At 43.4% G+C, this 16,164-nt stretch overlaps 1 protein-coding gene across 1 annotated transcript; it reads left to right on the top strand.

The window, feature by feature from the left end:
• The first annotated feature begins 2,027 nt into the window (after positions 1–2,027).
• CFAP161 (cilia and flagella associated protein 161) lies at positions 2,028–13,593 on the top strand. The gene is made up of 7 exons (XM_058542588.1): positions 2,028–2,144; positions 2,991–3,080; positions 3,637–3,869; positions 4,883–4,967; positions 8,885–9,043; positions 12,232–12,305; positions 12,699–13,593. Exons 1-7 carry the CDS (start codon positions 2,076–2,078, stop codon positions 12,892–12,894), a joined length of 906 nt encoding a protein of 301 aa, XP_058398571.1. The 5' UTR covers positions 2,028–2,075; the 3' UTR covers positions 12,895–13,593.
• The last annotated feature ends 2,571 nt before the right edge of the window (positions 13,594–16,164 follow it).

The raw sequence follows: 16,164 nt of genomic DNA, 5'->3' as shown, positions 1-16,164 counted from the left end.
TCTTAGCTTTGAAAGTTTTTGAGGATTGTAAATTAAAAATTTTATATAATTATGTATAGAATAAACATTTTATAATTTTTCAAAAATATAGTAAAAATCAGTAAAAAAAAGTTTTAGAAAACTTCTTGTGTGCTTATTTATAGTTTTATTATTATCACCTGGCTTTTAAATCCACCTGTTGTGTAAGCTGTGAGATGCTTCTCTACGTTACTTTGTTTATCATATTAAGATTCATTTAGGGGCTTGAGGACTCCATGCATGCTCAAGGCTGCGCCCCTGAAGAGTGACATCAGAGGGCCGTACACTGTTGGGGAATACACTTCACTGAGCTAGCCCAGCCAAGGTCACTAAACAGATGATACACTAGCAGATGAGCCAACAACAACAGGCACCTAGGGTGGGGAATCAGTATATAGAGTTGCTACAATATATTATCTAAAATGTCCAGTTTTCAACAAAAAATTATGAGACCTGCAAAGAAACAGGAAATGTGACCCATACCCACGGGACAAAAACAGCTTTGAGGGGGCTCAAATGTCAGACTTAGCAAAGACTTCAAAGCAACTATTGTAAATATGTTCAAAGAACTAAGAAAAACAATTATTAAAAAATGTAAGAGAGGTATGATGACAATGTCTCAGCAAATATAGACTATTAGTAAAGAAATGTTAAAAAAGAACCAAGTGGAAATTCTGGAGTTGAAAATTACCATAAACAAAATGAAAAATTCACTAGACAGAAGGAGTAGAAGATTTGAGCAGGCAGAAGAAGGAATAAGCAACTTGAAGATAAAACAACAGAAATTATGCAATCTGAAGGACAGAGAGAAAAAAGAAGGAAGGAAAATGAATACAGCCTTAGAGAAATGAGGACATTTATTAAATGCACCAACATACATGTAATAGGAGTCCCAGAAGAAGAGGAGAAATAGAAAGGAGCAGGAAAAATGATCAAAAAAATAATGGCAATTCCAAATTTGATGGGAAAAACCCCTACACATCCAAGAAGTTCAACAAATTCCAAGTGGGATAAACGCAAAGAGATTGCCACCCAGACTGTAGTCACAATGATGAAAGACAGAACGTCGTGACGGCAGGAAGAGCCCGCAGACACGCAGTCAGCACAGGAGGGCGCTTCAGTCAGCCTGGTACAGACTTCTCCTTGGAGACAACCGAGGCCAGGAGGCAGGAGGAGGGCGTATGTAAAGTGCTGAGAGGAAAAACTCTAACTGAGGCGCATGTCCAGTAAACAGCCTCACAAAAATGGAGGTTAAATCAGCAGGTAAGTGAAAACTGAGAGAATGTGCTGCCGGCAGGCCTGCTTTACAAGAAATACTAAAGGCGGTCCCTCAGGTTGAAAGCGAGTAATATCAGGCTGTGATCTGCATCCATACGGAAAAGCCAAGAGCACCAGTAGACATAGTTATGTATGTAATCATAAAAAAGCGATTTAAAAAGCAATTTTATAAAACAATAAGTATATACAGTAATTGTATTGCTGGGCCTCTAAGATACAGGAATGGAGTATACTTGACAGTAACAGCACAGAGGAAGCAGGCGAGAGCAAAGCTGTACTGGTGTAAGGATTTACCAAATAACTGAACCATTAGAGCCTCATTAAGTCGTGTGGAAAGGAGAGTTGCCTCATTATGATCGGGGCGAAATTGCTGCTGAGCGTAAAGCAGGCCGCCGTGCTCGCGCTCAACAGCCCCTCTTCGCTGCCTCCACAAGCAAGGGATGCTTTATTTTAGCAGTGATTTTCGTTTAGATTCTAAAAGAAAAAAAGTTGTGAATTTCTCTCTAGAGAGCATTTAGAACGATGAGGTCTGTAGGCTGGAGGTTTCCTTTCGCCCCGTCGCAATTAACTCAGAAAATCTAAGCGACGGAAGCGGGGCGGACTGCGGAGCGACGGCGCCCGGGGTGGGGCCCGTGCGAGCCTCGCGCCGCTCGAGTCACTTATCGGCCAGCAGGGTCCCGGACCTGGGCCAATCGCACGGGGCCAGGTCGTCATGGCGACGGGGCACGCTAACGCAGGCGGCGCCGCAGCGAGGTTTGCTCGCTGGAGAGCCAGGGACGATGGCGCAGAACTTGTATGGCCCGCGAGTCCGGATGGGCAACTGGAACGAGGACGTCTACCTGGAGGAGGTACTGCTCAGGGACCCCAAGCCCGCCCTAAGGTCGGCCCCCACTTTGAGCATCCCAAGCCTCCTTTCTCACCTGGCGCGCACCGAATACCCCTAAAATCCCGCCCCTCTCCGAACACCCAAGGACTCTCACCTGGGGTCCCGCAAACACAGACCTCACGCCCTTCTCCTCTTGCCCTGGGTCCCTTGGCCTCCCAAACTCGGGTGCCTTGACTCTGGAGCCCCCCCGTGCCTCTCCCTTAGTCTAGGGCCCCACTCAGTTCCCTCCGTTCCGCGGCTTCTTCCAGGCTCGGAGGCTGCGGTTCAGGTGAGGAGGCAGGCTCTAAAAAGAAGCTCTGTCCCGTCCTGTCCCGTCTCCCGCCCCACCCCGCAACGCCATACACACACACACACCCTCCCGAGTGTCCCCGCAGCATCCCTTTTACTGACCTATACTCACTGCTTTGACTTCTCCTGTGCTGGTCTTGACAAGGCACTGGGTCATCCGTGTATGGAACTAGTTGTGTGTGTGTGGGGGGGTCTTTCAGTGTCAATCATCATCCGACCAGGGGAGACCTCAGGAGGGGACACATTGCCTCCAAATGTTACTCATGATTGTCTCTGTAATTACAGGTCATGTCTCCTTTTTGTGCCTTTCTCATTTTTTCTAAACATTCTACAATGAAATAAAAATATTAAAATAATGCTAAAAAAATTTCCACCCTTCCTATTACGCTCACATTTCTTTTTAGGTTCTCAGACTTTGCCTTTTCAACTTGATGTGCTTCTGACCTAAAAGCTACCAGTATCTGTATTATTCAGGACTGTTGTTGACTCTTTGAGTTTTATTCATTTTCTCTTTAACTAGGAGCTCATGAAAGACTTCTTGGAGAAGAGGGATAAGGGACAGCTTCTCATACAGAGAAACAGAAGACTAAAAGAGAATCTTTTGAGACAGGTAATTTTAAATTGGAACCTTGTTTTCAGAATTCTATCAAATTAAGTGTGAGCATGTGTTAAACAAGCGAAAATTCCATAAATGAGTTATCATTTGGAAAATACCAGTTTTTCTCTTTGGGTCTGAAAACGACAATGTTTAAAATTCCCTAAGATTTTAGAAACCTGTGAGCAGTTTGCTGTTAATTACGTTTACCTGCATTTTCCAAATCAAGAACTGAATAGGTTAATAAACGTGTAAGTAAAATGCCCCTTTGTTGGTGCTCAAGAAATTTTCAATAAATGTTGAATGAATGAATTAATGGAGTCAACGCATGTGATTTTTCATCAGCTTCATTTTACTTCATTTTGGATTATTGAGGGCTTTGCTTTGGCAAAGTGGGAGGGGATTAGTGGCAGGAAAGGGAAGAAAACTAAGGGTTTGAGGGAATCCGAGTGGATCCCCTATTGAAATGAATCCTAGTCAGAGAAAAAAAGAAGATAGATCAGCAGTGGCCTTGGCACTGGCTACTAAGGAATTGCATGGTTTATTTGAAAAGCTCCTATTTAAACTGTAGATGCAGCTCTCCATATCTGAAGATGGATGCATTCACTACGGCGACAAAGTGATGCTTGTGAATCCCGACCATCCGGAGACAGAAACTGCTCTGTTTCTGGGCGGGGACCTGAGCCTGTGTGTGACTCCGGATGAAGTTAAAACCCATCTGAGTGACGAGTTAGAGGTGCCCTGTGGCCTGAGCGCAGCTCCAGCCATGGTCCCGGTCGGCAGAAACACTTTCATCATTTTGAGGTAAAGTGCTTTAACTTTCATCATAGTGATCTATTTACACTTGTAGCTGAAGGACCCCGGGATTGGAGCAGTGCTGATGGGAGGCCAAGGTTACATGAACATTCTCTGGGATTCTCATCTTGTTTTCTTATCTTGAGGGTTATTGTCAAGGGACCTTTACCATCTCTTTATCTTAAATGTCAGGATAATCGGTAATTTGTGTTCAATTCAAAATGCTTAATTCAAAGGTATTAGATCCAGGGAATTAAATTCATATTCTGCCTAGAAGCGAGGTGGGTTTTCCTAATAGCATCTCAGAATGCTTTGAGCTCATTTGAGTGCTTTTATTGTTTTTAATGTTGTTATGTTATTTTTATATCAGAAATATATAGTTTAATGGAAGGTGGCATTCCATGGGGATTTGTTATTTTAAAATTAATTGTCCACTAAAAATGTACTTGAGGAGATTGTGAAAATGAGCATTTAATCCTTAGAGAACAGATATGTAATTACTATTTAAAATGTTGCTTTCACTTTGTTACTAAATTATGATGGCAATGTTTATATTACAGGAATGTAGCCAATCCTTCAAGTCTTTAGTTTAGATTTCTTTTGAATACATATAATTACATTAAGACAACTAAAAATTGATCACAACTTCTGTTTCCTGGAGGCTTAAGAAGGAAGATTGTATTAAATGTCTACAAACATGTTACCCTGGTTCTCTCTAAGGATGTCAGGGTTCTTGACCCAATTCCTTAGTGTAGGATGGCACGATATGCTCAGCCTGCTCTAGGCTGACAAAGTGGGGATGCTGCTCTGTGTCCTGGCGATGTTGGAAGGCAGGGAATGGGGTGCTGGCTGGATTTGAAGGCCAAAAGAAAAGACCTTTTGTTTAGTCACTTAATTCAGTTATGGTACATGACTATATACTTTATCAAGAAAATTATAAATGAAATTGCATGTACAAAAAGTAGAGCTGTAGAATGATTCTAATACAGCCAATTTATGTTATATTTATACTCCACCTACAGTGCAGACAGAGACGCCGTCGGTCAAGTTCTTAGATACGGGCAGAACTTTTGCCTCGGGATAACAGGAGGATTTGAAGACAAAATGGTGAGTCATCATGCAACGATGTCTACTTTGGACCAGCCCTTTTGGTTTCCATGTGGGCTACTGGCTGCCTGTTGCAGTGGACAGAGAACTCAACAGTCATGTGCTCCATCTCTGGCTTCCCTGTGGTTTCAGCCTGCAGCTTTTCACAGGCAGTTGTGGGCCAATTCTTTCCCTCTAACTTTGCAAATTACAAAAATAACCCTTAAGAGTTAAAGAGCAAGGGAAAAAAAAACCTTTTTGCAATGCAGCTGGCAAAAAGCAAAAATTTATACCAAATGACTGGATTATATAATAATAATGATAGCTGTTTAATGTCACCAATGCTAGCAAGATATATCATCTGACAACTTTTTTTTGACTTTTTATTGTCAAACTTCTGTTTAATATGGGAGAAGGACAATAGGAGATGCTTAAGTTTGCATAAATCAGGGAGCATAAGTCTTCGATCTTTACCTCCCTTGGGGATTAGGAGGCATAATAGAACAGATAAATATGGGATTGAGTTCCAGCTGAGAGGCATACCTATGGGTGGGATTTTGGGTAAGTTATTAAACCCTTTTGAGTCTTTCTCATCTATAAAATGGGAATTATTATACCTTTGTACATGCTTACGTGCTTCTCATATTCTTCCAAACAAGTCTGTGAGGTAGGGACTATTTTACTGATGGGGAAACTGAGGCATAACAAGGTTAAGTGATTTTGCTCCAAATCACTCATCTACTAAGTGGCAGAGCTGGTAACGATATAACATTTTTCACTGAATCAAAGATTCCATTATTGTATGAAGGGAAATTATTATTGTTTTTTTGTGCCACTAAGAAAAATCAATGCTGGCAATTAAACTGTGACATACCATAGATGGGAAGCTGCAGCCTGATTTTAAATGTAGAAATTAGAGAAAAGACCAAGTTGCTGAAAGAGGAGAGTAAATCCTCATCATCTTGTCCAGAGATTAGCATGACTAACATTTTGGCTTATTTTCTTTTATAAAGGGAGAGAGAATAGACTTAAAATACAGGGAACATTACAAGTGCTATGACATTTAGATATCATTTTTTTCCTTTTCTTTTTTTTTTTTTGTGTCTCTCTCCCTCCTTCTTTCTCCCTTCCGCTCTCTCCTCCCATCTCTTCTCTCCTTCTCTCTCCTGTAAATCATCTGTTCTCTGCCTGTTTACTGATTCGGGTTTCTAGATCTGCTCTTTCACAGATTATACAATTTTCATGTTTGTGGCTAATACGTCCTTCCATTTGTTATTTGGCTTGTAAACTGTAGTTGTTCTAATCTATTTTTGAGTAAAATCTATCAGTGTTTTTCTTTGTAATTCCTTCCATTGCTCAGACCCTTTAAAGTCTGCTCCAAAGACGTGATAAAAAGAGAAACTTGTGTTAACTTCTAGATGTCTACTCCTGTGTAAGCTTATTCTTTAGTTCACTTGAGATTTATTTTAATAAAGGATTTTCTGTGAACATCTAAATTTCTCCCCAATGACTAGTCAGTGGTATCTTTTTTATTTCTTTTTTTTTTTTTTTGTGAGGAAGATCAGCCCTGAGCTAACATCCATGCTAATCTTCCTCTTTTTGCTGAGGAAGATGGGCTCTGAGCTAACATCTATTGCCAATCCTCCTCCTTTTTTTTCCCTCAAAGCCCCAGTAGATAATTGTATGTCATAGTTGCACATCCTTCCAGTTGCTGTATGTGGGACGCGGCCTCAGTATGGCTGGAGAAGCTGTGCGTCGGTGCGCGCCCGGGATCCGAACCCGGGCCTCCAGCAGCAGAGCTCGCGCACTTAACCGCTAAGCCACGGGGCCGGCCCTCTTTTTTATTTCTTGAATAATTATTCCTCTCTTCACGGACACATGCTGCCTCCATTAACATGCATTAAATTATTATACATACTCCATGCTCTTTCTGAGCTCCCTGTTTTGATCCTTTGACCCAGAGTTGTCTATTTCTATTCTAGGTCTATGGCTTTATAGTATACTTATTCTAACTACAACTTGACAGCTTGTAGGGCTAGTTCTCTCTCATTACACTTCTTTGTCTGAATTATATTAGGAATTAATCTTTTAGCTAAATATAATAATTATTTTTTTCCAAGTCCCTCTGCCCTTGTGGGAAGGAATCACTTGGTATTTTGATCAGCATTGTAAAATTAAGTAAATTTACATATTTTGTAGCTTTACAATATTTATTCTTCTGAGATGTCTCTCTATTTATTTTTTATATCTCTCAGAAAGTTTTGTGGTTGTCTTCACGTCCTCTGACACCAACCTCGTGAAGTCATTTCTAGTGTGTCTTATTTTGGATGCTGTTGAGGGGAGATCCTTTTGATGCTGCAGCAAGACTATCAGAAAGCCATTGGTTTTTATATTCACCTTTGATGAAATCACTTACTCTTATTCATTTTAATAGTTTTTCAGTTGATTCTCTATGACTTCTGGGTATTGTCATTTCATCTTCAAATGATGACAATTTTATCTTTTCTTAGATTCTTATACCTCTCCTTTCTATTCTTTGTCTTTGAATTAGCAAGCACTTCTGGGGCGTTTATAAAAAATCTGGTGATAGTAGCTTTCTCGATTTGTTCCTGATTTTATTATTATTTTTCTTTACATTAACAAAATGGAGTTTGTGGTTTGAGATGGATATTCTCTGCCATTTGAAGTCCTGGTTTTCTTGTTGCTCTGAATGGCGCCATCATTCTTTCCATCAGCCAGGGCCAAAGCCGTAGTGAATCTTTGACCCGTCTCTCTCTCCCACCCACATCCAGCTGATTGTCAAGGCCCACAGCTATCCCTTCATAAGGCAGTTTGGCCTGTCTTTTCATTCTGATGCCAGTACCACTGTTCAGGCCCCATAGCTTGATCACTCCAGTCTATCCTGACTTGTGACCACACAAGATGGGATGCTGACAGGTTGATCCTTGAAAAGCTCAGGTCTGGTCTCCTCCCATCTACATCGAAAAGTCAGTGCTGGCTTCCACTGCCCTCTGAATTAAGTGTTGCTGTTCACTGTGGCATCTGTAATATGTCCCCACCCTCCCTGTCCATGCTCATCCCCTCTGGCTCCCTGGCACCCTGTCACCCCCTCCTCAGAGTCTTCCCTGAGCCCCTGGGAGAGCCTGTGTTCCCGCCTCTGCCCTCCTACGGCTCTTTGCATCCTGCTGGACAGCCATGCCTTATAGGTGCTTCCCATTTCTATCCTCGGTCGTCTCTCCTGCTAGTTGGAAAACTTCTTGAGGTTAGTAACTCATTTCTGCCTTCCACATAGCTCTTCAAGGCACAGCGTTGCATATGAAAGGTGCTTATTGAAGACCTATTAAAATCTGCAGGCGTGACCTCCAGGTTCAGGGTGAAGATGAGTCAGTAGAGAGAGTTAACGAGGAGCTAACATTTTGGACTTTTCGGCAGGATGGGGTGGTTCTTGGCAAAGTCACAGACAGCCAGAGAGCTGCCTAGATAGATTTTAAGTGTGGACGTCAACTCCAGAGGGGTGTAGACCCCTGAGGCTCACAAATGAATATCAGCTGTGATGATGTTGGTTTTACGAGCACTTCCCGTCATGCAAAGAGTTCCATGCAACATTATTTGTAATAAATCAAATATTGATCCAGGTCCTATGCCCTAAAAAAGAGGAGGAGGGGAGCAGGGACGGGAATGAGCAGAGAGCAGGAGACTAGGTTTGGTGTTCAAAGAAAGGGAAAGCAGTTTGAGGTGATGGGGGGGCGGGTAGTCTCAGCATCCCAAGATGGCATTTCTAAGGTAGAGGAGAACTGCGTGTTCCCATACAATCAGTAAGAACAGGGCTTTTGAAAACTTCTTCTGAACACGCTTGCCATCCAGCCAGTTGACTGCTTCCAATTTCCCCGGCTTTTCAAATAGTGTAACGTAGTTCATCTGTCTGCTGTCATTTTCAGTTATATTTATCAAGTGACCACAGGACCCTACTGAAGTCGTCGAAGAGGTCTTGGCTCCAGGAAGTGTACCTGACAGACGAGGTCTCCTACCTGAGCTCCTGGCAGGCTGCCTTCCCCGACCCCCAGCTGCGCCTGGAATACGAAGGCTTCCCGGTTCCGGTGAGCACAGCCGGGGGAGGACACGCACGTGTGCTGACACTCCTAAATGGATGCGCTTGACTCCTGTCTGGAAAACTGGAGGCTCCTCATAGCTCCAACGCCTTATGCACTCTCCCTTTTTTTCATTTATGACTCAGGCTTGGAAGGGTCTATTTTGCCCTGTGGTAGCATCCTGCTCTGGTGTTTCTCAACTCTGGCTGCACAGTAGGATCACCTACGGAGCTTTTTAAAAATACTGAGGCGTGGGCCCTGCCCTGAGAACAGGCTGAGAATCAGTGATCCGAGACAGTAAGGATTATGACATTGCTCTCTTCTAGGCCTCTGTCAAGTCCTCATTTCTAAAGAGACTGGGAAATCCTGGGGAAGTGAAGGAGACAACAACGAAGCCACACAGGCGAATGCAGTGGCTCCCCAGGGCAGCATCTTTCTCCTCATTGCTGGACGTTTTCTCAGGACCCTGGGCCCTGCGGGACTGGAGCCCAAGGCACAGTCCTGGTGGGAAGGCAGATCTGGTGGGCACAGAGCTATTTGAGGGCCAGAGACTCTGCTGCTCTCTCATGAGGCATCCAGCAGACAGAAAGTGAGGAGTTGATAGAAGTCACTGGAAGAGTGTGGAATTACAGCAAGAAGGATTTAAAGCGTTGGCCAGCTGAGGTGGCCATCCAGGAAGGGGCCCCTGGTTATGGCCACTCTGAATCCTCCCAGCACAGCGTGCTTCTCCCTCGAGCCCTGCAGGCAGACTCAGGTTCAGAAGGTTCTTTCTCTCAGCATGGAGAATATACACATGGTCCATGGTGACACAAGCTCGACAAATCTCTCTTCCACTGGCGTTTGCCAGGCTTTGCTCTCCTTGGAACCGCCTCTCGTTGCCATGATTTAGACTGTCGGTGTCTCAGTTTCCTTATCCATGAAATAGGGGTGATAATAATGTTTACTTTGTGAGGTTTTGTGAGGATGAAATGACTAGTATAGTTATAGTGCTTATTAGACAAGCACCTGGCCCACACACAGCTCTCACCGGTGTCAATTATATTGTCACTGTTTGTATTATTACAGTTGTTGAAGGAGCAGGCACTGGAGATCTTTTCTGCGTTGCTAACCAGGCCTTAGCCTGGGGCAGGTCTCTGAGCCTCACTCAGACACAGTTGTGAATCTGCAGAATGGGAGCCTCAGCCTGTCTGAGCCACGCTGCACTGTCGATGCCCTCCAGCCAGAGTGAGCAGGAGCTCCTGTGGGTGAACGAGTGGGCTTTATTGCTTGCTGCAGCGGGGGAGAATGCACGCACACCTGGGGAGCCGGGGGGCATCTCAGTCAGAGGATGTGAGAAAGGACATGTCACAGAGCCTGGGCTTTGGTTGGACGATTTTAGGGAGTTTCCCAGGAAGTGGGGCTTTGCTCTCGGTCGGATGCTGTCAGAAAGCAGACATAATTCTATGACTGTATCTCAGTACATCTTATCTATAGAGAGGACAGGCCGGAGCACGGCTAACTCTGTCCTTAGTGAAGAAGCAGCGGTCACTCATGTTGGGCAGCAGAGGTGGATGTTTGGTGTTTCATGGCTTGGATGATGCTCATGTTTTGTCTGTTTTCAGACGTGATTACAGAACGGTCTTGCTTTTGTCTTGACCCATTGTGGTCACAGAGTGGCTTTGTCTGATGTGGACATTCTGCAAAATTGATTCCATTCGGCTGGAGCACACTGAGGCCGAGCTGTGAGCGCCAGGCCAGCTCCCGGATGTCAGGGGCTGCTTTTTTCTTTCTCATGCAGCTTTTAGTTTACGTGAGTCAGGATTTTTAAATAATACATACTTTTTTTTCTGATTATAAAGCATAACGTATGTTCACTTATAGAAATTCAGCAAAGCACAAAAAATAATATGAAAATTTCCAGTAGTTCCACTCTCTGGGGAAAGCCACTGTTTTTATCATTTCTGTCTTTATCCGTGCATGTGGTGTTTTTTTTTAATTTATTTTTTTCTCTCTTTTTTTTATTGAATGTTATTTGACACACAACATTATGTAAGTTTAAGGTGTAAGACATATTGATTGGATAAGTTATGTTGCAATATGCTTGCCATAGTAGCGTTAACTAACACCTCCATCACGTCACATAATTATTGTTTCTTCTAGTGTTGGGAACAATTAAAATCTAGTCTCTCATCAAGTTTAATGTTTATAATACAGTTTTGCTGTCTGTAATCACTATACTGTGTCTCCAGGGCTTATTTCTCTGCTAGTTGCAAGTACGTACCCTTAGACAACACTTCTTCCATTCCCCCATCCCCAGCCCCTGGTAACTACCATTCTACTCTCTGCTTTTCTGATTTCAATTTTTTTAGATTCCACATATAGGAGATATCATACAGATTTGGCTTTCTCTGTCTGACTTATCTCAGTTAGCATAATGTCCTCAAGGTCCATCTATGTTGTTGCAAGTGGCAGGATTTCTTTCTTTCTCACGGCAGGATAATATTCCATTGTGTGTATACACCACATCTTCTTTATCCATTCGTCCATTGTTGGACACTTGGGTTGTTTCCCTACCTTGGCTATTGTGAATAATGCTGCAATGAACATGGGAGTGCAGATATCTCTTTGGTAACCTGTTTTCATACCCAGAAGTGGGATTGCTAGATCAGGTGGTAGTTCTATTTTTAATTTTTTGAGGAACCTCCATACTGTTTTCCATAGTGGCTGAACCAGTTTACGTTCCCACCAACAGTGCACAAGGGTTCCCTTTTCTCCACATCCTTGTCACCACCTGTCGTCTCTTGTCTTCTTGATGATAGCCATTCTAACAAGTTTGAGGTGATATCTCACTGTGGTTTTGATTTGCATTTCCCTGATTGGTTTATTTTTATTTTTTATTTAACAAACAAAACATTAGGACATAATTTTTTTTCCACTTAAAAACACCACTGACCATATCTCATGTTGTCAAATATCATCTCCAATATGACTTTGAATGATTGTATGATGTTCCATCATATGTGTATCTACAATAATGTATTTAATCAATCCACTATGGTTTGGCTTCTAGGTTAATCTATCTATCTATCTATATATATATAATGTATATATGTTTTTACTAAATTTAAATGAGTATAGTATATTTCCAAATTTTTGCTTTTAAGAAATTGGAGACCTTAATTCATAATGCAAATAATACACTTTCTTTATCCTTAAAGGCAAATGCAAAAATTCTCATCAATCACTGCCACACGAATCGGGGGCTGGCGGCTCACCGGCATCTTTTCTTAAGGTATTGCATTGCAGGGTACAGCCAAATGCTACACTTAGGGGGTGGGGGCTGTGAATATGAGCAAAGAAGCTCAATAGAGCGTGGCAACGCAGAAAACAAGTCCTTTAATGATGAAATATTGTCACATAGAGCTTTGATGGTGTGAAAAATCCTATTAGAGCCCCTTCTGTTATATGAATCCTTCCTCACAAGAGGCTGTTGTTATAATGGGATCCTGTCCACCTCATCCTTGCCCCAAGAGGGTGAAACTTCCTGGCAAACGTGCCGTATTTTAGAGCTCCCCAATGGCATTACAAGGCAGTCTGCTGAATTAGCTGCTTTTGAGGTGAATTGAGCAGCTTCCTGAGAGCTGTCATTCCATTTCCAATCTGTGTTCCTTCTTTCTTACCCCAGAACCTATTTTGGAAAGGAAGCTGAGGTCGCGGCTCACACATATCTGGATTCACACAGAGTTGAAAAGCCGAAGAACCACTGGATGCTGGTGACTGGGGATCCCAGGAAAGACTCCTCCACCATGCTGGACCTGCCCACACCGGGGGCTGAGGACTCACGAGCCCTAGATCGGGCGGCAGACCCGGGGGCGCAGTGACACACTGGGGCGCGCGTCCAGTGGGGCCGAGACAGCAACCGCCTGGTGGTGCCTCCAGCTGTGTTGAAGTAAGGCACAGAACTCTTTGCACACTGTGTTAGAACGAAGGCTCTATGAAGATTATTGAATTAGCGGTGGGGGTCTAGGACACAGAAAAAAATCAGCTCTTGGGAACAGTTCATAAACAGTACTTGAAGGCGACAGATGATATACCTATGTCGATAGCAAATTCTGGAGAACTCAGCTTCCTCTGTTTAGATCCTGTGTAGCGGCAGCTGCCCCAGAGCCTATGTGTTACTTTTTAAAGCTATGTCTATGTAGTAAAGCCATTGGAACTGGACTGAATTTTTGGCCACTGCCCACCCCCGCCCCAGTGTGTTAAGAAGTCAACAAGGTGTAGCTGTGAGCTGTGGCCTTACCTTGGAGTTTAACATTTTCCCCCTTGTATTTTCATTTCTACCTCTGGCTTCGGGGATCAGGACCTCCACTTGATGAGTCACTTGTTATTTTGTAATGATTTTCCGAAGGCAGAATCTCTTTATTGCCACCTCGTCTCCAAAACTGGCATGTTAGTTGTGGCGCCTGTGTGGTCAGCAAGTTCCTGACGAAATAAATATGTATCCTTCTGTGTATTCCTTCACCTATTCATTCTTCGTCAAGTGCCTGTGATGTTGAAGGTGTTGTAATGGGATGAAGAGACCCCCAGCCCTGTAGATAAAGGTGAGCTCTAAGGCTAGTTCACATGTAAATACCGAGAGGCAGAAAGTAAGTCACAGATCATGTCAATGCGTTTTAAATAGATGCAGCCTCAAGCCGATGTGGATGGACCCTCTTCAGGGAAGCAGACGTTTGCCGTCAAGGGCTGCAGGAGCTAGGGTGGAGGTTCCCACCCTTTGCTGGGCATTGGATTCACCAGGAGAACTTGAGCAATAATCGATGCCTGCGCCCCACCCAGGGAAATTCTGAGCTAGTGGTCTGGGGTGCAGTCTGGGCACTGGGCCTGTTCCATGTTCTTCTGCACTGTTTTAGGAGATGGGGAGGAAGCAGTGATTCCTCGGGGTGGTCAGGGAAGGCTTTCAGAATCACTTGAAGACCATGGAACAAGCCCAGTGCCCAGGCTGTACCCCAGACCAGTAAATCAGAATTCCTCGGGTGAGGCTTTAAAAAATACAGATGCTTGGGCCTGCCTCCAGAGAGTCTTATTTAATTGATTCAGAGTAGAGCCCATGTATCAGTATTTTTTTTTTTTTTGAGGAAGATTAGTCCTGAGCTAACATCTGTTAGCAATACTCCGCTTTTTGCTGAGGAAGATTGGCCCTGGGCTAACATCCGTGCCCATCTTCCTCTACTTTATATGGGACGCCGCCACAGCATGGCTTGACAAGCGGTGTGTATATCTGCACCCAGGATCTGAACCTGCGAACCCCGGGCCACCGCAGCGGAGTGCGTGAACTCAACTGCTATGGCACCGGGCTGACCACCGTGTATCAGTATTTTTAAAATTTGCTAATTCATTTTAATGTTCAGCTTGGATTGAGAACCACTGACTTAGGTGGGCAGAGTTAGGTCTGCCTGTGAGTCTCCTAAGGGCAAAACCAGGACTGGAGGTGGGTGGATTGGGGCTCTATCTAGGGAAAGACATCCTTTAACAGTTTGAACCATCTGCAAGCATCTAGACTAATTCTGGTGCATTCTTGCTCCTACCGTAAGGTCATTCTTGCTCCTACCATAAGGTGTCCATGGAAAGCTTTCAGACAGCATCAGGACTCACATTTCTTCCTTGAACCATCCTTCAATGGTTTCTTGACTGAACCACCAAAGAGTTTTAGTCTACCAGGAATACTGACCAAGTTTGCATGTGTACAGTTAGTGACACCACAGCGTGACCGCCACCTTGCTGATGATGGCTGTAAAGCATAATTATTTTAATTCAGAGATGTTAGAAAAAGGAATCTCTGTGCATCTTGGAATAGATGAAATACAATCAATGATTGGAAAGTCAGTACTGTTGAATAGAGAGAACACTCTTACGTATGTGATACCTGTGCGGTCACATCAGAGCTGCTGCCTTGGGGCTGTTGAGCACACTACAACATTATAAAGGACCTTTTATGCTCATTTTCTTATTTAATTTTTACTGTTTTCTAGGATTAGACTGGATATGGTTCACTGCTGTAACCTCATTTCTTGAGAAACATCTGTTGAGTGAATGAATGAATGAACAAATAAATGAATCCATACCTTTTACGGAGGCGGCAATAGGTTTGCAGAAGTTAAATGACTTGCCCATAAACAGCAGAACTGGGGCAGGATCAAGTCAAATCTTCTAGACCTTCTTCCAAACCAAGGTTGTCTAACCTCGGCACTTTCTCGATTTTTGGGGTCCAGATAATTCTTTGTTGTGGGAGGCTGTCCTGTGCATTATAAGAGGTTTGGCAGCATCCCTGGCCTCTACCCACTAGATGACAGTAGCACACTTTTACTTGTGACAACCAAAAATGTCTCTAGACATTGCTAAATGCCCCTGGGGGAAAATCTGCCATTTGGATACCACTGCCCTAGATCTTCTAGCTCTTCTTTATTTGCCCCCTACAGAAGATGCTCTAAAGGTTTTCTTTCCTTTCTATTTTTTTTTGTTGTTGTTCTATAGAGGTTAGAACATGTGATGTCTAGGGTAGATCCAAGTATACTAATAATCTGCCGTTAGCATCCGATCTGGACTGTGGTAGAAAACTAGAATTTTGAGCAGATTGACCCTCCAGGATGAGGTCACTGTGGACCTATGTATAATGCCTGGAGGGCACACGGCACCTGAGTAGTGGCTTCCAGTGGGATACACAACACGACCTGTTGAGATGTGAAAAGGAAAGTTTAGAACATCTATGTAAGTTATTATTTTATCCTTTAAAATGCATTAATGTGTGTATTTTCTACTGTTCAAAATGTTAGTTTTTTAATGTACATATAGTTTAATAGGCATGACTAAAATTTGTAAATATAAGTATATAACAATGTGTGTGTGTCTTGCAATTGCTCAAAACTTTTTGGGAAAAGTGCACAATAACACACTGTGGAGGCCATTCTGTGTGCTGTGTGGCCGTTTGGTGTGTATGCGTCCCCGTGGCTGCACAGCTTTGTCCTGAGTCAGGGGCTACAGGCTCCTCCCAGCCCCAAGGGTCACTTTTGCTCAGTTGAACAAGTGGCTGTCAATTATTTCCTGGGCTGCAGTTCTCTTGCAAGGTTGGTGGAGACAGTGAAAAACAAGGCAAA

This window comes from Diceros bicornis, chromosome 5, assembly GCF_020826845.1.
Source record: "Diceros bicornis minor isolate mBicDic1 chromosome 5, mDicBic1.mat.cur, whole genome shotgun sequence".
NCBI classification, from domain to species: Eukaryota; Metazoa; Chordata; class Mammalia; order Perissodactyla; family Rhinocerotidae; genus Diceros; species Diceros bicornis.
This window is presented reverse-complemented; position numbering and strand designations above follow the sequence as displayed.

Bases quoted from the DNA above. Each gene is read 5' to 3' on its own strand.
- CFAP161 (XM_058542588.1), top strand. From the start codon at position 2,076: ATGGCGCAGAACTTGTATGGCCCGCGAGTCCGGATGGGCAACTGGAAC. The intron at 2,145-2,990 runs GTACTGCTCAGG...CTCTTTAACTAG, and splicing joins AGGACGTCTACCTGGAGGAG to GAGCTCATGAAAGACTTCTT. The intron at 3,870-4,882 runs GTAAAGTGCTTT...CTCCACCTACAG, and splicing joins AACACTTTCATCATTTTGAG to TGCAGACAGAGACGCCGTCG.